Below are 27,597 nucleotides of genomic sequence, written 5' to 3'. Positions count from 1 at the left end.
GTCGAATAACTATTTTTCTTGACGGTGCTAAAATAATTAATTGTAATTGTTAGAGGTATTACCTGTAATATACTAACACTATTTAACAGTGAGTCTGTATCTTGAAAATTTATTTTAATTTTCCCCTTTTCAGTACGGTAGGCATTCGATACTTATCTAGTATATAAATTCCTGTTAGGAACGCCTCATACATATGTATATTCTATACAATTTTTGTCATCATTTTTCTACCACTGGAACTGATTGGCAAATTTTAATTTGTTAAATATGACAGCTTTCTTAATATCTATGAATGGTAAAATAGGTCCTTCAACCATGGGTGTCTGTCTAACAGTATCTCGTCGGTGTCGTCGGTGTCGTCGGTGACACGGAATAGCAATGTTCCGTCGATAAAAATGGTCAAAGCAGTCGATAAACCGCAAAGCATCAGCCCTCTATGTGATAACTTTCATACTGTAGAAAAAGAAATTATCTCTTCCTTGCCAACAGGAATTTTGATAGTAATCAATCTTATCATCGGACTCTTTATTGACATAGGTTGCTACTGCAGTTGGGATCAATCATTTTATCTATCGACGAAATTTTTGCGGGTAATGACATTCTCAATCAATGAAATTTCAGGATTTTACAAAAATGTCTATGCAAATTGTATACACAATTATAACAACATTGTTATGAGCCAAAATAACACTATATCCATTTATCATACTACATAGTTACAGATCATTATTCATCTTCCCAGGATTAAATGTGACGTAATGAAATATATGTATTTCCCCCTCGAACTTCAAAATAAAAGTTATTTTTGCCGAGGAAAACAATTTTCAACATATTTCTCCCAATCTAAAAATATAGAATCTCATTTGAAAAAGCCGTGACACAACATTTCTTTTTTACACCCTACAAAGTAGGCCCTTCCTCGGTAGTCGTACGCATCCAATGGACACGTAGGCGTCATTCCCTCCATAGCTTGATGACGTAAAACTCAGTCTTCGTTTTTTCCCCATTCAACTACAATATCTTTCGACCAATACGCTCTTTTCCAATTTCCAATCCGTCAGCTTGTAGGTGGCACCTGATGTATTTTGTACTTTTTGTCGAAAAATGAAGTTGGATCAATTTTTGGTTGATATTGAAACTTCGTATATGTAACTTCGTATAGTACTTTTTCTTCTTATTTACACTGTTGTTGATAAAGGTTTTTTGGTTTTTTTCAGCTCCTGAGTTAGTACACTGAAGCATTTGCGTAACTTGGATTTTTTTTCTGGAGTGGGTTAGAAGCAGCAAAAACGATCCGAGGCGCGTGAAGGCAAAGGAAACGCAAACAGGGAGTCAGAGACCCCCTTCGCCTTTCACCCCCATGATTCCCTTGGCGATAACGGCAGCTACGATCACCCGTCTCAATTTCTTCTATGCATCTCTGCCATCCATTCATCCCTTCCCTTCACTTCCCTTCCTTCCCTAATCTGAAACTCTCCCTCGCCGGACGGTCTTCACCCTCGTCGCGACGATCAGCCTCCAAGCTCTTCCGTTCCTCTCTTTCCTTTTCTTTTCTTTTCTTTTCTTTTTTTTTTTTTTCACCCTACGACCTTCGACGAGAGAACACTCGAAACGATGAGTCCGCTCTTCGTGGGGTGTTGAACGTTGTACGTTTTGGAAATTTTATGTATTTGGAATTTCAAGAGGTATAAAACCGGAAATTGTTCCATTTGTTTGATTAATATTTAAATTTCTTATGAAAGTTGCAGAGAGATGATTTCGTTGAGAGAAATTCGTTGTTGGCAGTAATTGCAATTAATGGTGGAAAATGGTGGAATTAAGGAAAATATTTAGGCGTATCATTCATTAGCGAAGCGAAATTGTCCTGGTCCATCCCCGCGAGATCAGATGCTGGACGGAGTCGGAGTCGGAGGGTGCGCTAGCGGGGAGACCTCTCTCGTCGAGCGAGGATCCAGCGAGCTTCGGGGATGATTGGCGCGGCGCTGGCGTCGGTGGAGGAGGTCGGGGTAAGTTGGCAGAACGGGACGATGTATGTTCGAGGGAGGGAACGGAACGTGGAGATAGTCGACGAGGACGCTGGGTGGTGAGTGCCACCGTTTCGGGTCCTCCTTGGTCCGACCGTCAGGACCAGGAGCTGGTTTCCTTTCGTTTTTCGTGTTTCTCGAGGGGAAACAAGAGGAGGACAGATCGATAGAACCGGCCAGTGTGCTTGCTTTGCTTGCTCGAGTGGTTGCGTGCGTGCGTGCATGCGTGCGTGCGTGCGTGCGTGCGTCCGTCCGTGCGTGCGTGCGTGTTTGCCCTGCTGTCGTGAATTCGGACCGCGTCGAAGACGAACAAGTTCGGGGTGCGGCCGACGATGGTAAAGGCCCCAAGCATGGGACCGTCGGCTGGTACCCAAGGGATCAGGAAGATACATCCTGGCCCCGAAATTGCTATGAACCCGAGGGACCTGCCGAACGCGAACATCACTACACCTCCCAGCATCCGAGCAGATGGCAAGACTACTTCGATCTATCATCCTCAGGTATAATACAAAACACACCGTCCACGCTGACTATTTTGTTTATTTCTCCAACTGTTTTTTATCCCTCCCAAAGGGACAGTTGGATCGAAAGGGTTGTATGTAGTTATCTGGCTGACAGCTTTACCTGCCGTCGCGTATGGAAATTCGTTGGCGCGTATTGTTGGCCAGTCTCTTTTCTCTCGCTTTTCGATTTTTGGTTTTTTCCAACGTGTTTCCCAGCCTGTTATAACGTCGCTTTGTGCTCGACTGTTGTCGATAAATTGAATCCCCTCTGGTGTTTATCGAGTTAAAAGTTACTTTGTCTGATTAGAATATTGCCGCTTGTTTAGTTCACGGGTTCCGGGTTAATTGTCCCAGTTTTCCCTCCCTTGGAAATTTGAATTTTTCAAAAAGTTTCACCGCAATTCGATTATTTCCAATTAATCTTTTTTGTTATGTATAATATTTAATAATTTTGATAGGAACGGTATAAAACTTGGAAAATGAAATACGAAACACAGAATTAAATTAAAATTAGGGCTGTCTTCATGGTTCGCTGTTCGAGGGTTAAGGAAGTACCGTTTCAAAACGCGTCTTTAAACAGATAAAGATTGAAAAATCTGCCCGCGCAACAGAGTTTATTTCCCATTGAAATTTTTTAAAAATTCCACTCTCGTTGCTGGAACACTTTTCGTAATTTTCAAATTGTTCGCTCTGATTTTCTCAAGCGAAACCTTTAACCCTCCCATCCCTTCTTCCTCTTCATTTCTTTCAGGGATCTCGTTTGATCTCCACGCGACAATTTCTGCTCGTTGCTCTTCATTTTACCTTTGTTGTCGTACGTTTGCAATTCAATGTTCGAGGTCGCAAATAAATTATTGTTAAATTCAGCGAAGAAATATTAGGTCGGCTTCTCGGGCGTTCAGACGAAAAAACGTACGGGAAATTTCATGAATGAATGGATGCCGAGGTGCTTTCTAAGAAACTCGTAATCTTTTAAATCAATCGATTTATTTCGGTTTTGTCTTTCTTTTTTCTTATTAAATGTTGACGCAAAAAGACGCGGAATCGATGGGCGAATTAATTTGTACCGGAATTGTGACGGTATCTACTTCGTAATTAACCCGTCAGTTCATCAACAACTGTTGATCTGATTAACTGTTGTCTCATATTTTTTGCACTCTTTATCGGTAAATATATCTATGTATTTCCCGATGGATATGGATTTTATGAATTATGTATATTTTTTAATTTACCTTCAATTTAAAGTTGTATTGAAAAGTTTTATTTAAACTGCATTTTATTGTATTTTGATGATAATGTGAAACTATTGAAATACTTGTGGAGAGTAATGTATACGAACTGCTATGATTTTTTGTTGATAAAAAATAGTAGACGTCGAATATCTTTTCAAGCAGATATCATAGATAAAATTCGTGTTTCATAAAAATGGAAGAAAGTCGGAAGGTGGTTAATATTCCCTGACAGATTCTTCAGCTACTTTTGAAAATCTCTCGATCATACGTAACAAGAGAAGATAGCATATAAACACACCAGATGCATCTCAACACCGCATAAGCATAATCGACCTTACGGTTGTTACATATGTAAGGTGTCCCCATAACGATGCTATGGGCGAGCAGGGTCTCCTTCCTCTTGTGAAAATATAGTAGCAGAGTTATTCAGAATTAATGAAATATTCTAGATGAAGAATATTTGGGAATATTTAAAAATAAAATTAGGGAGATTATAACAAGCTGCAATAATTTAATTTCGATATCTTTGGATTACTATACAAACGAGGCATGGCAGATATGTTACCAAGGGAAGCATCAAATGCAATTGTATCTTGCCATTGTAGAATGACAGTAGGATAATGGATCATCATATCGTATCAAGTGCATACGAATCGTATACACAATAAAATTGTGTACCTATAGAAGAAAAAAGTATCAGATTGTAGCATATCAAAGGGTGGATTTTGAAATATAGATTTGATAAGAAAAAAAAATAGTGTAAAATAATGATTATGTATGCCGTATGTAGTCAGACTAGTCCCGTATCAAGGGTAGTCCAGAAAGTACTACATCAATTTTTGCATTAGTTTGACGAGTTGCAATCACAAGATACATATGAAACTCCAAAGCGAACCGTATGATCAAATCAAATGAGCAAGCATGATGAAATTTTCACTCCTTATAGAAGAAGCAACTGGTTTATTCAGAGAATTCTCGATAGTTTACTACTCGTGTAAAAAGGGTGGATTTTGCTGCAATTTTATATCAATAAATCGTGTTAGATTTACCAACACGATATTTTACAACTGTAAAATCCTAATCTCGTAATGTACCGCACGAATCACTTTTCGATCGATCAACGGTACGTCTTGAAACCTCAAACCTCTGAAACCGAGGTCGACGAATTAAACCCCGATGAGAATTGTCCGTTAATAAGGATTGTAAACCGGGAAGGGGATCGATAATTATCGCTGGGAAATTCAATAAACAATGATAGCCGTAATTCAGAAGGAATCCTCTGAAAGGCAGCGTTAAGGCTTTACAGGTATTGAAAGTGTCATACAGGGCGTGGAAAGCGTAAGGGCTCGAGTTAGTTTTAAAGCCTTTAATTAATCGTGATTACCGCTCGAGGAGTTCTCATTTCTTCTACTTCTCCTCTTTCTTTTCTTTTTTTCTTTTTTATTCTGCTCGTCGAATGGAAGGGTGCACGACCTCGAATCGAAGCTCGCGACTCAGCGTGTCATCCTCTCGTCTTTCGAATAAGTGCTCGGTGCGCCTCGATGATGCACTCGAAGACTCGTTTCCCGCTGATCGAATGTGGGTCAGTTTTATCGAGATAGAGAGAAAGAGAGCTATAAAAGAGGCGGTAGAGAGAGAGAGAGAGAGAGAGGGAAGGGAGGGCTTGTTCCATTTTCCCGTCGAGGGGTCCTTTCTGTTGATCTTTTCACGCTCGAATTCCAATAAATGGAATTACGCAGCGAGGAATTTTCAGCATCTTTCGCGGATTAGAAAATTTCCCAATGGGAGAGATTATGCGCTTGTCATTTGGTCTGGAACACCTTTTGTTGATATCAACGATGGAATTTCGATGAAACCACGTCCATGGGAAAGAATGCTAATGAAATAAAGGGTGAAAGGAGAGGAGAAGATCTCTCTGGGCTATCGCCCAGAGAGAGAAAGTTGAGAGAGAATCTCTTTCATGATTGAAACAGTTGCGTGGCCCACCCTGTTCGTATATGTAGGTACCGAACGTTATTTTGGAACGTTAAGCCGTTTAATTCGATTTGCATTCATCCGAAAAGGTGGTAATCCGTTGATACGCGATTAAATGAACATGGTGGAGAAGATGGGTATGGGTTAAAACTGTTCGTCGAAGCTTTCAAATTTTTTATTGTCCTCATTCCTATTGTATCCAGGTCAGCATTATTCGAAGCTATTCTGTAGAATTCGAACGCGTTCGGTATGGTTTCGATAATGCTTGCTTCTACCATTACGTAGAGTTCAGTTATGGGGTCGCTTTGTGTGGCTGGAATTAGAGAAATGGAATTCTTTATACCTTCGTTAGTAATTTCTACGTTGTAAAGGTAATTCCACTGACTGAATGCAAATCATCTGGTTAATGTATGTAGGTAGACTATACTTTTGGTATTATTCTATCGCAGTAGTTATCAATGGCGCAACCACATTTGTACAATAGAGAGTCTTATTTTTATTATTTATACTAAATCTAAATTACACCCATTAGATTATTTTGCAATCTATTTTTGTAACTGCACTATATTGTATTGCGAAACTTCCAATAACCACAGGAATTTTCTTGTTTCTGCAATCGATGCAATCGTAGCTGTAAACAAGAAAATTAGTTTTCACCAGTTTCATTTTGTTTCATTGTAGTTGTATACATACTTACAAGGTAACACTTAGGAATTAAAATGGATCAAGTGTACTGATACACTTATACCTATATCGGGGAAGAGTGTTTTACATTCAGAAAGGTATGCAACAAAGGAAACAGCTACTGTTAAAGAAAGTAGAGAAACTTTTTTATTACCGGAAGCGATATTAATGTTGTTCAACTTTTATTCTAAATTCTTAAAAGTCTATAATATATTACTTTAACAACAATTAATTCAATTAGAATAAAAGATATTATTAATTATTATTTTTTAATAATATCCTGTATAGGTACTTTAATTGCATGAATATATCGTGGTCCATTTATGAATGAACACCGGTAACAGAGATAAAAATCAGAATTCCAGTTTATCGTTTTGCAGAATAAATTTCACAGAAAGGTTGTTAAAAGTTGTAAACGGACAGTGTTATGTTTTATTTGGACGAGACGACGAAGCATTTTCCAGCGCGAGAGTAACGTAACGAAGTTGCTGACTGGGAAATGTTTATGAAAGTCGAAATTGTTGCGCTGTTTCCAGCAGATGGGAAAATTGGAGAAAGATTTACTGCATCATGTAACCACCATACTGTCACGAGCAAGTACATTCGCGAGATGTGGTATATTTTCGATGGCTGTCAGCGAAAACACTTGTAACCTTTTAAAATGTTCATTTATTTAAATATTCTTCCCTGTTTGATAAATTTTATTATACGATAAGGGATGTAAATTAAAAAAAAAAAAGAAACCCTCGTCCTCCCCGTTTTTAACTGGAAAATTTTTAGTTTAACTCTGGTTTATCGTTAAAAAGTCCGCCATCGCAGCTTCAACACTTTAACATTGATTCATACTGCACATTGTTGAAAAACACGATGTTATCCGATGTCCTGTCAAAGAATTTCTTTGGTGTGCATATAAGAACCTCGCATCACGTATTGATCTTCGTTACGGAACATTTTTGTTCGCCCTTTTGCGAGGTTTTATAACAAAGAGAATTATTGGAGTAGAAGTTTCACGTTTCTTTCTGTGATAAAAAAAAATATGCATACATTTTACAGGGAATAATACGCCTCTCCGTTGTTTTTCAGCGAATAGAAACGTCGAAAGCGATTTCGTCTATTCTGATTCTTACAATTGTTAAATCAACTATCCATTCTTCCATTCATGAGAAGAGACTCTTCTTTCTCCGGTACTAACATAAGTAGGTAGCTATCTCTTTGAAATTTTCCAATTTTCAACGGAAGTGATGAATTTTGAAGAATCTTATGGCTAATTGAAGGAGAATACTTTCTTTGTTTGTTTCTATAAGTGATTATTTATGAGATGTGTCGTACCAAATACGATCTCTTCTACTGTGGTAGTGAACGCTCCAAGTAATAATATCAATAATTTTCACTCTCGAAAGCATACATAAGAGAATTACGTTAGGAGTTTATTGGATAATACCTTGAATAACTATATGTATATTAATTTTAATCTGAACTCTGACCAGCAGCATATTATGCATGATTAAATATGTATGTATACATATAATGTTTGAAACAAGAAAATTAAGGTTTACCAATAATTTACAAATAATAGGTACTGAACATGGAGCATGTAGGATAACTGACTTGAAACTTTGCCAATTAGGTAGATTGTAACGATTTAGTTGTTTATTGTTATACGTAATACGTAATACGTAATACTTAAATGGAAATGAATGTGGAAAAGAAATATAGAGCAAAAAGGGTATGTCGTGAACAACAGTTTACCTAATAAGTGTAATTATGCGATGAAGTATTATAACTAATTTTCCACATAAATCTTACACTATTCTCTGAAGTTTTATTCTAAGGTACTCTTTTTTAATATCCTTTAATGAGAGTATTAAATATTTTTTGTTCAATTTTTTTATTTTATAAAGAAACAATGTAAAATTTAGAAAATGAAGATAACATAAAATATATAAAATTGAATTAAAATGATGGCTATCTTGATGACCCGCCGTCCGAGGGTTAATGAAATATCGGCTAACAACCGCAGAACAACGTAAAAAGTTATATCGCAAAAATGACAAGGGAATAAAAAAAAGTTACACGATGGGATCACTTGTCCCGACCGCATTTCCATGCAGCAAAAAAATCGATAATTGGTCGTTAGGGATTAATTAAGAATTTCAACGTAGTTGAATACAATGGTCGAGCGACCAGGTTGGTTGCAATTACACTGATGTCTCGCCTTGCGACCTTTTATTATATCGACACCGTGAAAACTAAAGCTTTCGCGCGTGATATCGAACGAAATAATGAGCCGATATTCCGGTCAGACGGTTACGCGATAATAATTCCAAACCCGACCGCGTTAAAACGACCACCCCCGCCGCCAGAAACCAGCCCTCTTTCGAGTCTATCAAAAATTAACAACATCGTTCGACGTTACATCGATCATCGAACCAGTTTAATACGAATTATTAAACAATCATCAGTAGATTAATTAATATTAAGCAATAGAAACTGAGAGGCTCTATTTGATATAGTACATTTGAAAAATTATAATTGGTATTATAATTTCTTCTTCACTTTAATAAAAATGTGTAGGTATTTCTAATTAGATAAGTAAAAGAGATGGACTCCTATGGACACAACCTCCATGAACAAACAAGGACGAATTTTTTGAAAGCTTTAAAATGGCTTATCTCTTTAGCATAGCGTAGCATGTAACTTTTTCAAATTCGTGTATGAATTTTTTCAGTGATGCTAATAGCGTAGCAATTTTCGCTTGACAGGTAGTATCGATTTATTCGAAAGATCGAGTGTGATCAGAACTGGAACAGACGTTGATAGTTAATGAAAAGAACATTCGCCTCTCTTTTAGCCAGCGAGCTATTAGGAATTGACGGCTATCGTCAAAGGTCGACTCGACGGGATGCGACGTGTACAGCGTCGCAGCGATGTCGTGAATTTCGTTAAAAGGCTGAAATATAAATTCCCGTGGGTGATCAAGGGAGGCGAGATGGGACGAAGTGTATTGTGACAGAGGATGCAGTCGCTTTGACGGTATTTTTCATCGCATGAAAACGGTTTTTTTTCAATCGTACCTACATCGTAGCCCGGCTTTCAATATTTTATCAGTTTGATCAACTGTCACTGATACTGGCGCAGCCAGTATAAATTTTTTTTTTTCCCAGTATAAATGGCAGTCGTAGATCCGAGCATAGATCTGAATTTTGTTGAAGAAAACTTGTTGGAAAAGCAAGTTGCCAAACGAGCGGTCAGTTAGTTCGCTACTGGTGGAATTAGTTTCGGCCATGCAGCGACGTTTTCAATCAAACTACCACGCGTCCTCCATCGATTTTCCACTAATTAAACTAAACGTTGTGTGCGTGACAGGTGGACGTCTCGACCCAGGTGGATCTGCACGGCGGTTTCACCGCGACTAGTGGTAACATTAGCATCGACTGGGATCGAAGGGCAACTCCTTTGTACTCTCGCGAGGACATCAAGGAACAGTATTGCATAACCAGTCGGCAATTGGATGCGGTAGAAAAATCTGGCGGTGGTTTTTTTGGGTGCCTGTCGACTAGAGGACCTTCTCCATGCAGCGCAGCTAGGACCTCCATTTTATCTGCCTGTGTGAGAAGCGTGCCAAGCGATGAAAACCTCTGTGACGCCCCCTATCCTCGAAGACCCCTCCAGATCATGTACCGGCAACCTTACCCCGGTTATGCGAGGGGGCTGTCACGTTATGATTTTGAGGAGGAGGCTGACTGGATAGAGAGTTCCTTCTTCCGAAGGAGACCTAGGTCATTTTGCACCATTCCTGACCCGAAAAGGTAAGTATAGTAGTCTGTTTTCCTCTTGTTCTTTAAATATTAAATATTCTTACAAATATCTTATTAATATATAATATGTATGTACGCACACACCCACCTTAATTAATGTTATCCTGCAAAGTCCAAGCATCATAGATTCTTATTCGTATGCAATAAAATTCAGAGAACAAAGGAATTAAAAAAAGGAGCATTCAGCCATGAAAAATTAATACTTGATCGCACAGCAAATTTAATGCCTCGTTCGCTGCAACGACGATAATATTCTTGGAACGTAAAGGCGCTTTCGCAGTCCGATGAAATATCTGATCCTTCACGGTGCCGTGATTCCAAGACGTAAATATCCCGAAGTGGCAGCAAAGAAAATTAACCATTTAGAAAAAGACATAAAAGAGAGGGACTCTGATAGAATCTTAAAAAGGATCTCGGGAACTTTTCAACGCGTACGGTGTCTGAGATAAAGTTTTCAGAAAGTGCTTGTTATGGAGCAACGTATGGGAAAAGCGAGGGGTTATATGGGTCTCGTGGCGCTTCTAGAGATTCAGTTTATTTCCGATTGGCCCCAGTCACGAGTAACGACGATGACGAGGATGTTTCAAGGTTGATAGTATAGGATCGATGAAAAATTATGTTCATGGGGTAAATTACTGTATTTATACGTTATCGGGGTGACTACGGAAATAAATGTGATCATGTGGCTGATCAATGTTATAGAGGGTGCCTTTGGAGCAAATCTAGACACTTTTGAAATTCTATTTTATTTCATAGAATTATTTTGAAAATTATTCTTGCTACCTCTTCCCGTCTAAAAAATACGAACAAATAAAAGCTGGATTTATTTCATTAAAATCAGAGTAAAGAAATGGCAGTCTTCTCTCTTCCGGCGTTATTACGTTCCTTGGGAAAGGGGTGTGAAATCTAAATGCATGAAATTTAAATGCAATTTATTTGGGTCGCAGAAGCAACGCGCTGTCACCCACTTTTCCCAAGATAATGGCTGTCACGCGTGTGAAGATCGGCGCGGCGCGCGGACGACACAATGGAAATGAGAATGTTGTAACCATGGTGTCTGGCAATATCTGCGCGAACGTTTCTCTGGCGTATTAATAAAAAGTTAGAATATCTCCGGCGTTGAAATAAATGTCACTATTGTTTAAGCGGTTAATTAAGCCGCCCGGTAACTGGGAAGTCTCAGCCAGCAGCATACTTTAATCCTAATGTCAACTGGTTGAAAAAAGGGATGATGGGCTTTCTTTAGATCGTTAACGTTCATTCTTTGCCTCGCGGTTATGAAACGTTCCACTGCGGTACCTGTTGAACTCCTACCAGGGAAAAGAATGCATATAGTTGTAGGTACAATAGCAGGTACCTATATTAGAAACAAGTATTTAAAACGGACAATATCTATTAAATAATAATTTCTAATGTATTATTTACCATAGTTTTATTTAAAACCTTGTTTCATACTTGAAAAGTGTCTTCTCCCACCAGGTACACCTGGCTTCCCGAGGATGAAGAATCAACAAAATTGGAAGGTCCTCGACCAGTTCTGCCACCTGCACCCCCACCACCTTCCGCGCAAGCGCCAAAAACAAAGCACGTGAGCTTCGCGAGATCACATACCCTTACATCCTTCGACGTTCCAAGGAGTAGAAGTCCTCCAAGACCACAAAATCAGGAACGCCTTATAGATTCACAGCCAACAATGCAAAATGCGATGCTACCTTCAACTTTACCTCTGATGCACCCCTATGGAACTAGTGAGCCCCGTGTTCTTGTCCTTGGTAAGTTGTTTTTTCTTACATAAATATTCTTATATAAAATTTCACTAGTTAATAGTGAAAAATTTTGTGTAATGGTTAACTTATCCTTCGCTTATCGCAAATCGCATATCCCAGAGTCGCGTAACGGCAGGGTGTATCGCAGGGAACGAAGTATCGCCAGTCGCTAAAATACATATGGTTATATTGAAATTATGGCAAAAGAAGTAAAATTCAGAATTTGAAACAAAGTAAATTTCTTTCAGTTTCCATAAATCTCATGACATCGCCTTGAAAGTCAATTTTCACGCGTTCACACTCTTCCTCAAACGGACTCTTGACTCATTTTCTCACAGAAAGGCGTAGCCTTGTCCGTTCTTCAAAAGGCCACGTACACATTTGCCCGTGTAACTAAATAGGCCCTCTGATGTAACTTAAAACTATGGCTGTACGTTGGTCTAAAAGCACTCTTTAGATAAAATGTTTCAATAGCATGGCGAGCTTGAAATTCTTTTACCTTCAAGCTACGCGTTAGATCATTGAGCTAGAAGTTTCGCAATGGTTAAGGCTCGTGCAATTACGGCTTTGTGTTACTCGTTGCAAGAATTTATTATGTACATACATATATTGGTAGCAGCAGTAGAATTAACGACTATTATAGTAGAAACAATTATAGGTACTATATGTATAGTATGATACACGATAATATTACATAAATAAATATATAATATTATGTACAATTATGTAAAACAATGTTTACAATTAGGTACAAGTGTTTAATTATAAAACAGTCTCATAATTGCAAGAATAATTTTTAAGGGAACAGTGTAAAATTCAATTAAAATTAAAATTAAAATTAAAATTAAAATTAAAATTAAAATTAAGGCTCTCTCCATGATCTGCAGTCGGAGGGTTAAAGAACACCATTAAGCTAAACTCCTAGAACCTAAACAAACGGTGATAAAAACGCTATTTCCTGTTCTACCGTGAAATTCTTCCCATTCTCATGAATCTTCGCGCCTCGAGGGAGCCATTACATTTAAAGAAGCAGCAGCAGCAGCAGCAGCTCGTTTCCATTTCTATTCCACATCAGCTGCAGATTATCGGAGTCTCCAAGAGTATTAACTCCTTGCCTAGGGACTGTTAGCTCAATATTAGCTACCAAATTGCCAATATAGCCGGTCGAATGAGAGCCAGTATTGAACTAGTCTAGGAAACGATAACGACTCGGAATAGTTTCGTACGTAGGATTGACATTACACTGGTCCTGGTGAAAGCATTAATTCTGCTTCCTCAATTAATCCCTAACGAACGTTGAATTACGACTATCAGCTGAATCATGTTATCCAGCCTAATATCGATGTCGGTGGAAATCCATTTCTTATTGCCCTCTGTACAGATATGTCTCTAATAAAGTATTCGATAGATTAGTATTATTTGATGGGGGATCGTTTTCCAGCATCGCCTATGTAAGATGGCTCTTCGTGAAATGAAATTTCAGTTTATTATAGGAATAGGAAACAGGGAAACTGTTTCGTGCTATGTCTAATTTCTGATATTAATAAGGAATACGTTACAGAAAAGCCACCAAAGCGAGGAACCATGAAGACACAGGCAACCCAAACGGAGTTGCCAGCGGTGTTTCGAGGTCGCATCCCAGTCACCCTTAGCCCCAGGACGATACACCGGGTAAAGATGGTCTCGCAAGGCGCCCAGACAAACGGTCTGTTCAACGGCAGGAAATTGACGAAAAGTTACTCGGAGGCTGGTCAGCTGGGTACCCCGTTGGGTGGCGGTCAAACTGGCACACCGGGGAAAGAAGAAACCGAGCACGAACCTCTTCACAGGACGCAGAGCGAGGAACCACCCAGGTCACCCTTCCTTGTCGATACGCCACCCCCTGGAGGACCGTACACCACTACCGCTACCGAGGAGGCTCTGACTAATGGGGACATCTCGGAACCTCTAACGAGTGTCGTAAGTTTATAGACATTTACTTTGCTATTTATTAAGAAAAGGCGGATTTTTAAGAAGGACTTAAGACTTTAAGAACTTACAATAAGGAAAATCTATACACAAGGTTCTGTCCTTATCGTTAGACGAAAAGTGCCGCCTCTGAAAACTTTGAAATGTATTTAGTACACTATTTAACGATTAAATAGATTTTATTAATAGCTATGGAATATTGGTATAAATGAAATAGAAATTATTTCATACTCTTTAGCGCTAAGATTTATACCTACTACTTCATTCTCTAGTTATTATTTAATTATTCATTGAATCAATTATTTATTCTCCACATGATTAAACTGATTAAATTACAACAGCAGGCTAATTAGAATTATTAATTAAATCAATTCACGATGCCAGTTAATGATATTTCCCATTTTTAAACTAGAATTGTGAGATAATTTCTGAACGACGCTTCTCAACGATCATCCCCCTTTGCTTAATCCGTTAAATCGTCGAGTTCTCGAAAGAGATTTTGATGTACGTAAATTTGAAGTAATTCTCGAGGCGGAAGAGGAAAAGAGGATTTAGAGCGACATAGGAAAATATGAAATATTAAAAAGTACTCGAGGTGTATGTACCTACGTACCTACCTCTATCGAATAGGTAGGTACGTACCTACCTATTAACTTTGCCTTGCAGAATTTAAATGATTAAAATATCAAAGGAATTGATTACCATTATAAAATATGTACCTTCCATTAAAATATTACTATTAATTTTATACATTTTATAATTTTTTCACATTGATTATAACTTGAAATTTAATCTGATCTCATTAATCTAACGTAAATGTGAATACAATTTTTGCTCATATGCCAATTTCCATAGCTACTAACTTGAAAGGAATTCTTAATCTGGTCCTGATTGTAATATTACATGGGTTGCAATTTCTGTATCTCAATCTCAATGTATCGATTATTTTATCCATCGTATGTATGCCACTTGTGAATGAAATTCCTATAGAATGTTCCAACGTCCATTGAATGTTCCAGCGGAATCACATCGATTGTGTGTTAGTTGAAGTAGAGTAGCTTGAAAGGACTGCTCGCGATGCTCGAATCACCACACTTGATACCCAGCTTTCGACAAGAAGATATTACAAATTCCAATTTCGCCACCGCTTAGGGAGCAATCGAAAATAATAATCTATCGAATTATTCGATCGCATGTTCTGCATCGGATCAAACGCTTTCATCGGATTCAATTTTACGTATGAAATCTCGCCTCTGTCATAGTGGGCGTATCGATTAGGTGTTCAACGAGTCGCTCTTCCGGTTCGACTCCTACGGTACGGTTAATGCTTTTGGCGTACAACGATTAACGTAACCCGTTTTTGTCCAATCCCTTTAATCGTTTGCGTAAAAAGTGGTACATGTTTTCCGGATACATCTGGGAAACAACTGTACTGTGTTAAGTACAAAAGGAAAATACAAAATTCAAATATTACAAAATTGAGGTGCAAAAAGTCCTCTGCAACGTTTGAAATAATTGATATTATTCAATTTCCTAACGCAATTAATTTCCATTTGACATAAATTTCAATCGTATGTCTACGTAGAAACGTGCCGTTCGAAACTGATCTTAACGTCGCGTCGTAGCCAACGCGTTGAATGAAATTGAACGGAATTAATTAATTTATTTCGGGGCGTGTTCTACATATGTATGTAAATCATCGAAACACGTTCTCATCGGCAGTTGATTCCACTCTATTAACAGGAAGGTCAAACAAGAATCAAATTTCGATGCTATTTGATAGATGATTGTAATGGTAGTATGATCGAGTTACTGTTTGCTAACAAAATAGAGGATAGTTGAAAGCAAAAGCACACCAGTGGAATGTAATTAAAGGACACACGTCGTTACGGATATTAACGTATTGATCGATGTTTCGCGTTTCATGACATTTCGCGTTTTAACTTTGCTTAGTACTACCTACCAGGTGAACGATGAAATTAGGTTTCACGTTACTACAAGCATTCTTTGATTCTTTTTATCGTGTAAATAATTTTAATTAAACGTGATCTTATTAAAAAAAGTTTAATCACTAAAAAAAGTTTACGCTCTATCCTTTGGATTTCTTTTTTTATTACATCCTTTACATTTCTTTTACATTTGTACAATATTAATTAATCTGTTGTCTCGCTTAATTTTTCTGTCCAGCTTCAAGATCAACGAAGATCCATCGACTTAGATGACCAAGAAATCCTTATAGACTTTAAGCCTGCACCAGTGTCGCCGGATGTTCGAGCTCTACTGAACCGGATATCCCAATCACCGCGAAGGTTTCTACCGTTGCAAAAGACCTTTTCCGACGGAGAAATTCGTGTGGAAAGACGCGAGTTGGTCGGTGAAACTGGTGAACCAAGTTATCCTCACACGTGTAGAAGAAATCATCAGGACCCATGGGGCAGGACCGTCAGAGCATCCGTCCAATTCTCCTCGACGCCCGAGGACCTGTCCTTGCTCCGAGTTTCTTCGCCCCACGATGATCATCCCGAAGAGGTAAGCAAATGCACAAAAAGGTGTAAATCGTAGAAATTATTTTTCTCGTAAAGAAAGTAAATTATGCTCCCATTAATAACGGAATTACTAAAGATTGAAATAATAATAAGTAGGTATATTTGAAAAAATTTTCTTTGCAATGAATATTTCTATCTGTTTTACATGTTTCAAATAATAGGTAGTTTTTTAAAAGAATGAATAACAGGTTTAATTGGAATTCATGCCACTGGTTATGTATCAAATAGTTAGAAATTTTTTTCCGATACGTTTTTATTTCTGTTACGCAGATGTACATACCTACATGTAGCTATTATAGGCTGGCGAGATTGCTGTCGCAAAAGGATTTTAAATTGCTGACTCACTCACGATCAGTAGAAATCTTGCAATCTCTATCTATCAAACTTTTCAAATGACTCCATCCTTTTTGAATTGATGCGTAACGTTGTCGTTCACCCATCGGCTTTTCATTTACTTGGCCAGTTTTATATCTTAAAATATTGATGAAAAATTCATCGATTACTTTATAAAATACCCCTTTGGTATCTATAGGCATATTTAACGATCAGAGTACATTTACGAATAATATCAAATTTTTTATATTTATTTATACCTACTGTAATTTGCAACCTCTATAGCTTTATTATTTACATGTGTCTTAATAAGAAAGCAGTAGAAAAACCTCATTAATTATGGAAGCGCTGTGAAAATATTAGCAAGAGAAAAGCGATAAAATTACAGGTGTATTAAAGAGATACGGGCAGGATGTTTATGTTCTACTTAAAAAATAAAAGATTAACGTCTGGTACTTGAAAGAAGGAGATGTTTGAGAATTCATAATGAGGGAAACTTTGATGCTTAAAGTTGGATTAAATCTGAATCTAGTGACTCGAATTTTTCTCTAACTCGGACCACTTCTGAAGTCCACATAAATTTCACGTTAAAACTGAACGCAATGCAATCTGAATTTAACCACCTTTCAAACTTTTTTGCCTTAATTGCTTAAACTTGAGAAATACATGTCGCTTATATGATTCTGATAATAATTATTGCAAGTCCAATTTTAACTTTATAGAATTTTCTTTTATTTTCTAAATCTAGGTAATTGTCTACTATGTATTTGTTCACTTTTTTTTTAATATTAATGTTTTCTATATTAGGATTTTGAAAATTAAGCAAAGTTTAATTTAGAAGAAACGATAATATTTTTTTGAATGTTCCAATTAAAAATTTTTTCAAGGACATAAATCTCTATAATGTCTTTATTGAAAGTATTTTTTTTTTTTTCTTTTTTCTATATTTCGCGAGAAGATTGTAAAACTAATTGAAAGTTCTCGAGGAGCAGGCTGCTCTGTACAAGGTGCTTGAATTTTAATCGGCCGTGCTTGAGGAACGAATTCTCTGATGAAGAGTTATTTTAACTGAAGAAGACAGCAACCTTTCATAATCGTTGAAGGAAGTAGATATTACTTTCTTCAGCCTCGTATAACCTTGCACCGTAAACCATTAACTTTGCAGTCACTCCTTAATGAGTTTCGGAACTTTACTGTTTAGAAAATATAAGAATAATCCAATTTCAGCAAACTGTTCTTGCAAAAAATATTCTTCTTCGATGGTAAACACGTTTCAAAACTTTTCAAATAAATTCGGGACAAAAATGAAACAGGGAACACTTTATTTTATCGCTTGCCATTGCAACTTAAACTTAAAATGTAATACTAAAATATTTGATATTGTGCAAAATCATATTTCATCAAGCACTACCTACTTTTTTGTAAAATCCAATTATAAACGATTCTAAATCCATGTCTCCTTATTATAAAACTGAAAAGGCATAATGTCATTTCCCAATATCATCGCAGGAGTTTCACGAGAACCTCATTCGACGAGGGCTGTTTCGCAAGAGGAGCGTATCACTGGAGGATGGTGTGCAAGGTTTAGTGTCCGATGATTTTATGTTGCCAAGATCGCTTCCAACATCACCCACATCACCGACTGCAGTAGCAGGTATGAAATGTGATGATGTCATATTATTTTTGCAAGATTAGGTAGTTTAAAAATTCTTCTTCTAATAGAATTAAATATACTAAAAAGAAAAAAAAAAAAGAAAAAAAAAAAAAAAAAGAAAGAAATTATGTTTCAGCACCACGAAAGATTTTACAAAGTCCCAAAGACTACGCATCACCGACTCGTCCACTGCGACAAGCGGCGCCACTTTGTCCGTTACTTTTCACTGCTACCGGAATTTCCGGTATGATCACGTCTCCGTTTGCTTCGAGCGATTCGCTAACGAACGACGTCACGAGGGACCATAGCGATGGAATTTGGAACGAGTCACAGGCGACGGTTCTCCAGGTTGACTCGTTGGCCTTATTGACACCGTCCTCGAGGAGGAGGCATCTTTTGCTTCTTCAACACCAACAGCGATCCTCGATGGACACAGAGGCGCTGGACGTTGAAGAGACCATTGAATCACGTCCTTCGAGTCCAAGGATACGCCTTGAGCCAGCAACGCCTGTTCAACCGTTAACACCAAGGTATGTAGGTGTATAGCAGTCCATGTGAACTCATTCATTCACACTATTCGATCTGACTGATTAAACTCGGTGAATAATTATTTGCTTTAACATATCAAGCAAATCCATCCATCAAATATTGCACCGTGATAGAGACACCCCGTGTACAGTTTGGAGCAATTTTTAAAGGCAATTACTTCTCAGCGTCGAATCGTCCTTGACGCCTTTGACGCCAAGCAACGGTAGACCGAGAAGCGGATTTCGTCGTCCGAGTCCTGGACCGCCGTTATCACAGCCTCAATCGCAATCCTCGAGCGAATTCGGCTTGAGCTTGGCCAGGACCGATTCGGGAGGTCGAACGAATACCGATCTGTCTGAAACCTCGACTACCGAGGATTATGTCACTGCCAACACCTCCACTGAGACTGGGACCACTACAGGCACCTCCGCAACGACCAGTTCCTGGTCCAGGCCTCCACAGACTTCAAGCGCCGCGGCGTCCGCCTCGGCAACAGCCACTGCTGCGGATGGAAGCTCCTTCGAGAGTGCCAGTTCAATTTACAGCCTTGCTCGCAGCGAGGTGAGTGTATTTTATTATTTGTTTCTCATTTTCGGAGTAGGTTGTCATTCAGAATTGGCCGATTTACGGGTTTAATCTCAATATCCATAAAATATTTCTAATAGCTGATCTTTTAATTCTTCAACTCTTTATATTTTAAATATATCAATCAAGTTTGCATTGTACTATGCATACTGTAATAGTGAAATTTTTATATTTTTTAATTAAACACTTACTCAGCTAGTTGTACTATCAGCATCGCTACGAAATAAAATACTAGTACAAATATACATACAATAAAAATGACATATTGTATCGTATTGATATTCATGTAGCGTGTACAATCTGCGATGTTTGAAGCGTATACCTCTTCAACAAATATATAGACGATCCTTTGAATAGCAGATATATCTCTGCAAATAAGAAACTCGTAGGAATCAGGACAGCTGGTGAAATTTTGCTCGATTCAGAAGCATAATGTTGACTTGATGCCGTCCTATTTACCATCTTTCCTCTCCTCTCCTCTCCTCTCCTCTCCTCTCCTCTCCTGTATAGAAAAAAATAAGCTTGTAAGACGTATCTAAGGCAAATCATAAGTGAAAAATCCACTTACAATTGTAAAAAAATAAATTATGCCTGGAGTAACAAGTCAAAGAAAAGAAAAGAAATGAAATGAAATAGAAATTTCAAGTAAATTGTGTAATTTTTTAAAAATTATAGATCTCGATGAGTCATGTATCATATCAGATTAGTGTTAAAAAATATTCAACGTGAAGTGAAGATTACGTATCTATTGTATCAGGCCATCGTTGAAGAGCCATGTAGTCCACCGCCGATACTGGAGGAAACGGAAATTCCATTTGGATTGGAGGTACCTCCGTCACCGGCTAGATCCAGTAGCAGCAGCAGTTCGGGTAGCTACGATCTGAAAGATGCAATGATAGATCCAGGTCAGGAACACGAACAGACTGCACCTACGAGCGGACACACCTCAGAGACGGAGTTGGATCGTGACGTAAGGCGATAATTAAACTAATTCCAATTAATTCATCAATGAAGTTTCCTTTCATTCTTATTCATAAGAAACTTTCTGAACATTCCAAGAATGTATATTAAAAGAAATTCGTTAAACTTTAAAGATTGATTTCACTCCCTCAGAGTGAATCTTGGGTGGAAAAAGAATTATTTCTCGCACAACTTGATGTTCTCTACAGTTTCACAAAGTTTCATTAAGATCAGAATTTTCGGTTTGGAAGATTTTCCTTGCGGGAAGAGAAGCAAGGAATATATACGAGTGCATTGTTATGGGAAAGAAAGCATAACGCATCTTCTGGGTACTTCTTGCCTAACAAGACGAATGTTTACAATAGAACGTTTCATCACTTCAAAGCGTGGATCCTCTGAAAAAAACTTGGGCATAATGGGCGCAGACTTTTCAGTTGTTGAAGTCGAAAAGCGACCACTACTCTGTTCATCGTATTCGAGCGATTGTCAGCCTTTCTTAAGCCGCTTATGTCACTCAGAATCTCTCCTTCTTGGCAACACCTTCTCTCCACATTGTTATACGACAGGAAAGAACACAGACAAATATCAGACGGATTTTTCATCATTATTGATAACCATAAGTTTATTATAAGTCAGAAATAATCCAAGTAACATATACTATATGTACAGAACAATTATTTCAAAGTCATCAAAATCAATGTAAGTATGTATGTACGTATATCACTTTTGTAACAGTCCTTGTCAGTATTGTACGAAATTTAATAGTTGCTCGTTACTATAGTGACAGTCGAAACTTACACGACGCGACGTACAGAGGAAATTGTGTATATTAACTTATTTCCGTTTATCACCGTGTTAAAAGATCATTTTCTAATATTACATATTAGAAAATTTTTAAATCCTTAAATCTACGCTTTGAAGTTCGAAGCATCTTTGAATTACAGCATCCTTCCTCCGTTCTATCCACTTCCAGGAAGGTCACCGCTCCTCTTCCGGAGGCTATGCAGAATCTCCTCCAGATCCGCGAACTTGGAGCGAGGAAGAACGTCGTAGACGCCGGAAGACCTTCACTCTGGACTTCCTTGGTAGCACACAGGACATTGAGCGCAGTCCAGAACCCTACGGGGACAGTGCTGAAGTCAGTCCAACGTCCAGCCATCGGCACAGACCGAGGGGAAAATCAACGAACGCCAAGAGTCCCCATAAAAACAACAGGAAACGGGAAGCTACTCAACAAACGGTGCAGGTGCAACAACAGCAACAACAAATTACTAGAAGTCCTCAGAAAGAGGATTGGCGTGTGGATCAGGCTGAAGATACTGGCCATATTCCTACGTCAGATGATTCTAGCTGTAGTCATCATTACCATATGTATCATCATCATCATCATCATCATATGCATCGCGATGGCACTGATGGAAGACATAGAAGAACTAGGGAGAGTCCCAGGAGGAAGACAACTGGTTATGTTTCTGCTAGGAGAAGAAGTAACGAGGTGAGAGCGATATTGCGGCTTTTGAAATTTCGAATAATTTCATAAGTAGTTTTTATTGATAATATTTGGATAATTTAATTCGAAACTTTTTAATTTTACAACTAGACAGAGTGTCCGATTTCTGCGTAGGATAAGAACGCGGCCATAACAGGCAGCCTGCCACGAAGAAGATCACGTGCGGCGGACGACATAATGTGTTCGAGGTTGAGTCCGGGCCGTTACCAACGTAGTCCAGGACACAACGGGCAACGGGCGTTGATTGTCGAGTCTCAGAGCCCAGAAGCGAGATTAAAAGCTCTTTCAGCGGAATCCTTGAGGTCCGTCAGTCCGGGTAGCGACAGTGTCTTTTACAGCGAGGGTGCGGACCAATATCTTGCCATCAGCGTGCTCGACGCTCCACATTGTCATCATTGTGGCAGAGAGGTAAATTATTTATTGCTTACTCCTTTGTTCCTCCTTTGAAAGGAAGGAAAGGGTACAAGTTGACTGGTACAAAGTTGATATACCTGCCTATGTACCTATTATAGAAGAGGAAGTTATTGGGGTAGTTTTAATGGTGATTAGATGTATGTAAATGAACAAACCGATCGAGTTAGTTACATATATGTACGTATAAAAGCTATAGTGCAAGGATGGGTATCGGGGCAATTGCTTGGAGTTGTTTGCTACATTGTAACTCAAATAAGGGAGGTGTGTTGTTTGAAATGCTTAAACAGAGGAGTCAATAATGCAAACGTATCGCAGAATTTGCGAGTCTATATTGATATATCTGTAAATGTTTCTGAGGTAGTTCTATTGAAAAAGTCAGATTCAAAAATTGGGACATTGGTAAATATGGCAAATGAAATAAGTTTATTGTTCAAAAATATTAAAATTATTATTAATATGTGATAATGAAATTAATCTGACAAGAATAGTGTTCAGACAAATAATAATCGCGGTAAATTTTGAGTAATATTAATATGGCATTATGTGGCAGGTGTAAATTGAAACATGAAATGATTGCAATTATAACGTGTCGTGCTACATATACGGTCGTTTCCAATGCAATATTCATCATGTTAAATACCTGAAATAGCACACCATCCTTGTTTATTTAGTTTAGTTTGCTATATATCATTGCTCCAAGCAATTGTCTTAATATCTGTCGCTGCTGTAGTGCACAGTGTAGTTACATAGTTGCTTGAATCTTAAATTTCTTCCTTTCTTCTTATTGTTTCTGTAATTAGTAAATTAGAATCGAAAAATTTCAGGACAGAGTTGGACACAATGTAACCCGATTAATTACAATTATAATTATATTACGTATATACCTACGTCTTTTGTAGTTGAGGGGTCAATAATAATTAATCGGTTCTTTCAATAATCAATTACAGAAGTAATTATAAAACAATCAATTACTGTCCAGCTTTGCCAAAAAAAAAGTTGCCACAGTAGAGTAACAGGAAAGAAAAAAGAAATTCGAAGGTTAGATCAATCTATCTCTCTATCTATCGGTCTATCTACCTCTTTTCTCTATCGTGCGTGCCATCGTATTGCTCCACCTCGAGGTCTCGGAAGAGATCGTTCGACCACCGGCAGGTTTCGCGGACTCCCCGGAAGGGCATCGATCCTCTTCGAAGCACGTGTCCGGTCACAGGCTGTACAAGAAATTCGACAAGAGGTACCGATCGGAGGATCGTGGCGACAGAAGGCATCGACGAAGCAGCGCGGGCAGATCAGACGTCAGGGCGAAGTCTGAAGAGAGGATCGCTTCCAGACGCGGAAGCAGAGGATCCATTGATGAAACTGCTGCTGGGAGGAAGAGGCTTCATGCGAGAAGCACGGATGTCAGTTTGGAAATCCTTACGGGTAAGTATTAATTAAGTAATTAATTAGGTAATCGCTTAAATTATTTTATAAACGATGTCACTTACGCGTGTAATTTTAAATAGGTATGCCAAATAGGGGACACCTCTTCAATCACTTTAACGATAATTAAATTTTACCGTATGATATAATTACGTATCGATATTGATTATTCCATTAAATGATACAAAATATTTAATTAAAGTCTGAAAATTTTAGGAAAAATAATTTCTTTTTGTCTCTTACATTTTCCCAGGAAATATGGCATTATAGAACTAGATTTAATGCACCACAGAGAGGCGGTTTGAAAAATTTTAATATATATATATATGTAAACTGTGTTCGTATCCTGTCGCAAGAATCCATTATTATATAAATAAAAATGAATACAGTTGCAAAAAAAAGTTACGTAATGAAACAGGGTTTAAAAAGGAAAAGAAAAAAAGAAATCGAGTGGATTCAGTGACGTTCATTAAAAAAGTTTTCCACTTCTCGCTGGACCCATTTACTTCCCTTTAAGGTGATTAGTCGTTTCCCTGTTCGTTAAAGTCCAATGAAAATCAGTAAAGGAGGAGCAAACAGCGTATTTACAATTTTATGTATTGACTTCCTTTATTTGCTTATTTATATTACCACGTTTAATTAGAAATTCTTTCCTTAATTAGAAAATTGAATTTTGATTAATCTTTACCTATATGAAAAATAGTAATAAAAGAAATATTCTATAATAAAATTTAAAATATGAAAATCATATTCAGTGCATCGGTGCATAATCCAAGGGTTAAAAGAACTGCTCTGGCTTAATAAATTTCAGAATAAAAACGAACAAAATCTTTTTTCTCAAGCCATCCAAGTCAATTTTCACTCTGACATGGCAATGTTATTTTTTCATTTATTTCATTTAATGTCAGGCCGAGAGGACGAGGACAGCTACGTGGAACCCTACACGAGTAGCGAATGGATTTACATCGGTGACCTCGAAGAGAGTCACGTGTGGAAAAGGCCAGACAGCAGGGACGGCGATGATGAGATTCCGGAAAGTGTCGCTAAAGAGAGGAGAAGCTCTCAGGAATCGACGGAAAGCGAGAGAAACTTTCGGAAGAAGTATCAGGCGGCGACGCACAGGATGGTGCATCGGAAAAGCAGCGGGGAAATGTATAAGAGGATACAAACGAAGAGTTTCGGTAAGTTGTTGGACTACATTATCCTATTATTGCTTCTTTCACAGTTCGCCAAACATCCCCTAGCGGTGTGAAATGGTACAGTACGTTTCAAAAGTATACCACCCTCCTAAAATTGTATGATTTAAGTGATTCCAGTCAAAAATTAAATCCATTTGGCTCAAGTAAGTTAATCTTTTTTTTTTTTTTTTTTTATTTCATTACTAAACCATACGATTTAAATAATTATATTTCAAATAAATACTATCCGTTTGAAATATTTGATAAATTTAACTTAACAGTTAAGTATAAAAAAGAAAAAAAATTAATACTTATATTCACCAGTCTTTGTAAATTCTCCTCGTTTATTTATACATATTATATATAAAAAATCGATCGCGAAGAAATCGGTCCCGATTTCTATGAATATTTTGCAAACCTTGAAATCCATTTCTTAAGCGAAGGCTACATTTTTTCTAAATATATAGCGAATATAGGTATAAATGTATCTAAAATCGATAAATTTTTATTTATATAAAATAAAAATATAAGCTTCGAGATAAATGTAATTGAAATTCTAAAAGGATTATTATTTTATATTGCAATTCAGTGACGCAATCATGATTGCGAGGTAGGACCTTATTAGCATTATGATAATATTAAATTTAATTCTCGAGATTGGTTTAAAATAAATCTGATGCTTTTCGAGTGGTACGTCAATCATTTCACGTGGATATCACCGTTTTAAATACACCCCACTTATCGTTAGTGAACTATATTTAACAGTAACGTTTAACGAGTATCAATAATAGTTTACATAGAATCAATTGCTCTTCAAGTTGATGTGACAATTATGACAATTAAATGACAGCTATTACTACACTTTGCTGAAGAATTATTTGTTTTCACTTAACGTCGGCAGTACACAATGTGTCTGTTAAATAACTGGATAACATCTGTAAAAAAGAGAAACCCATCCAGTTGTAATTGAAGCATTTATTTGTTTCCAATACAGTAGAGTAGGTCCGTGATTAATCCGGCGACGTTGTGGTTGGAAAATGTTACCTACATACATATATCCCGATGAAATTTTTTTTTCTTTTATTTAAATTTAACTATCACGTAATTCATAGGAAGTGTAGATAAAGTTGTTAGCGACAGTGGTAATGTATTATCAGTGAATGTAATTCCATGTTTGCATAAATATTCGCTAAATTTGCCTCGAGATATACACAACAGCTCGAAGCTGCTACTAAATTTATGCTCTCAAATGCGAAGCTTGGAAGGGTGTTTGTAATCCTACGAAGATGACATAGGCTGCATATAAATGTCTCCCAAGATATTTGTAATAAAGAAGAAGATCGGTCATAAAAGAATATATTGGACGAATAAAGCGAGGAAAACGTGAGTTTATCGAACTGAAAATCCTTATGTTAAAAATGCAGTAAAAATATATTAAATCTACATATAATGCCATTTGATTAAATTAAACTTATAATAATATTAAATGTGATATAATAAAAGGAATTATTTTAGTGTTTTTAATGTTAGTAATTAAAAATGTTTGGAGCAGAAATATTTACTCTTTAAAACTACCCTTGATCCGACGCTAAGTATGGGCCAATATTCGTCAGTAAAACAGTCTAGTGTATCAGTCCCAATGACCAAGAGAATTTTGATCGGAAAGCAAAGTAGGAACCAGATGACGGGAGTACAAAGCATACTACGAAACATAGATACATATTCCGTTCCCGACAGAGAGGCAACTGAGAGGTAACTAAAATTTACTCGCGTAGCGACGCATCACCGAAGAATGTTTCGAACGACAAAGAAATCGTTCCCGATATCGTTCTCTTTTTTCTCACGATGAAAAGAGAAAAGAGAAAGAGAAACAGCGGAGGAAAAGCGTGTCGAAAGGGAAAGCGGAAAAGGGAGGGGAAAAAAGAGGGAATCGTTCTTCCCGTTTCTTTAAATAAGCACCGCGTAATACTCTGGCTAAATATAATCGAAACGGCGCAGCTGAGAGAAAGAGACGCTAAGCGTCGACTGGTACCGACGCCGGCGTCTACCAGCCACATGTGAGACGAGTAGTTTACGTTGCTTGATTAGAAAAAGCGTTACGCTAACGTTTTCATTACTTTCGTAACATCGTTTAATAAATTTCAATTTATTAATTACATATTATTCATTATTATTCTAACTCTAACTCTTTACAAAATCAATACAGTAGTAACCATCTCCAACTGGACTCATTCAAAGCAAACCCATTCCTAATTACCTACCGCTTGCAATTTACGAAAATTCCGTTCCTCCGGAACATCGTTTCCGCCTCGTTCCAGATACTTGGCATTCCATTCATCAGCATCCCCATCGAAGTATCCGAAGGATCGTCCAGAAACATATGTGCATATACTTAAATAAAATATATATGTAGGATGTCTTTCATAATGACATAGATTTCTACATATTTTACAATATTATGGTATATGAAAAGGGCCGGCCCATTAGACGATTCGCGG

At 37.6% G+C, this 27,597-nt stretch overlaps 1 protein-coding gene and 1 long non-coding RNA gene across 2 annotated transcripts; one reads left to right on the top strand and one right to left on the bottom strand.

Moving 5' to 3' along the window:
• Positions 1-1,972: 1,972 nt before the first annotated feature.
• On the top strand, positions 1,973-22,532 carry LOC117603258 (uncharacterized). Its single transcript, XM_076688061.1, has 11 exons — positions 1,973-2,524; positions 9,784-10,226; positions 11,715-12,007; positions 13,563-13,960; positions 16,157-16,498; positions 18,358-18,502; positions 18,639-19,032; positions 19,201-19,591; positions 20,373-20,585; positions 21,549-22,070; positions 22,200-22,532. Exons 1-11 carry the CDS (start codon positions 2,357-2,359, stop codon positions 22,530-22,532), a joined length of 3,642 nt encoding a protein of 1,213 aa, XP_076544176.1. The 5' UTR covers positions 1,973-2,356.
• Positions 22,457-26,891, bottom strand: LOC117603259 (uncharacterized). Its single transcript, XR_004581174.2, has 4 exons — positions 26,662-26,891; positions 23,577-23,914; positions 23,140-23,289; positions 22,457-22,588 (listed from the first exon to the last, which is right to left on the bottom strand). It is a non-coding gene; the product is annotated as an uncharacterized LOC117603259 (long non-coding RNA).
• Between the last annotated feature and the right edge of the window lie 706 nt (positions 26,892-27,597).

This window comes from Osmia lignaria, chromosome 4 (genome assembly GCF_051020975.1).
Source record: "Osmia lignaria lignaria isolate PbOS001 chromosome 4, iyOsmLign1, whole genome shotgun sequence".
Taxonomy (NCBI): Eukaryota; Metazoa; Arthropoda; class Insecta; order Hymenoptera; family Megachilidae; genus Osmia; species Osmia lignaria.
The sequence above is the reverse complement of the archived record's forward strand: the minus strand, read 5'-3'. Positions and strand labels throughout refer to the sequence as shown.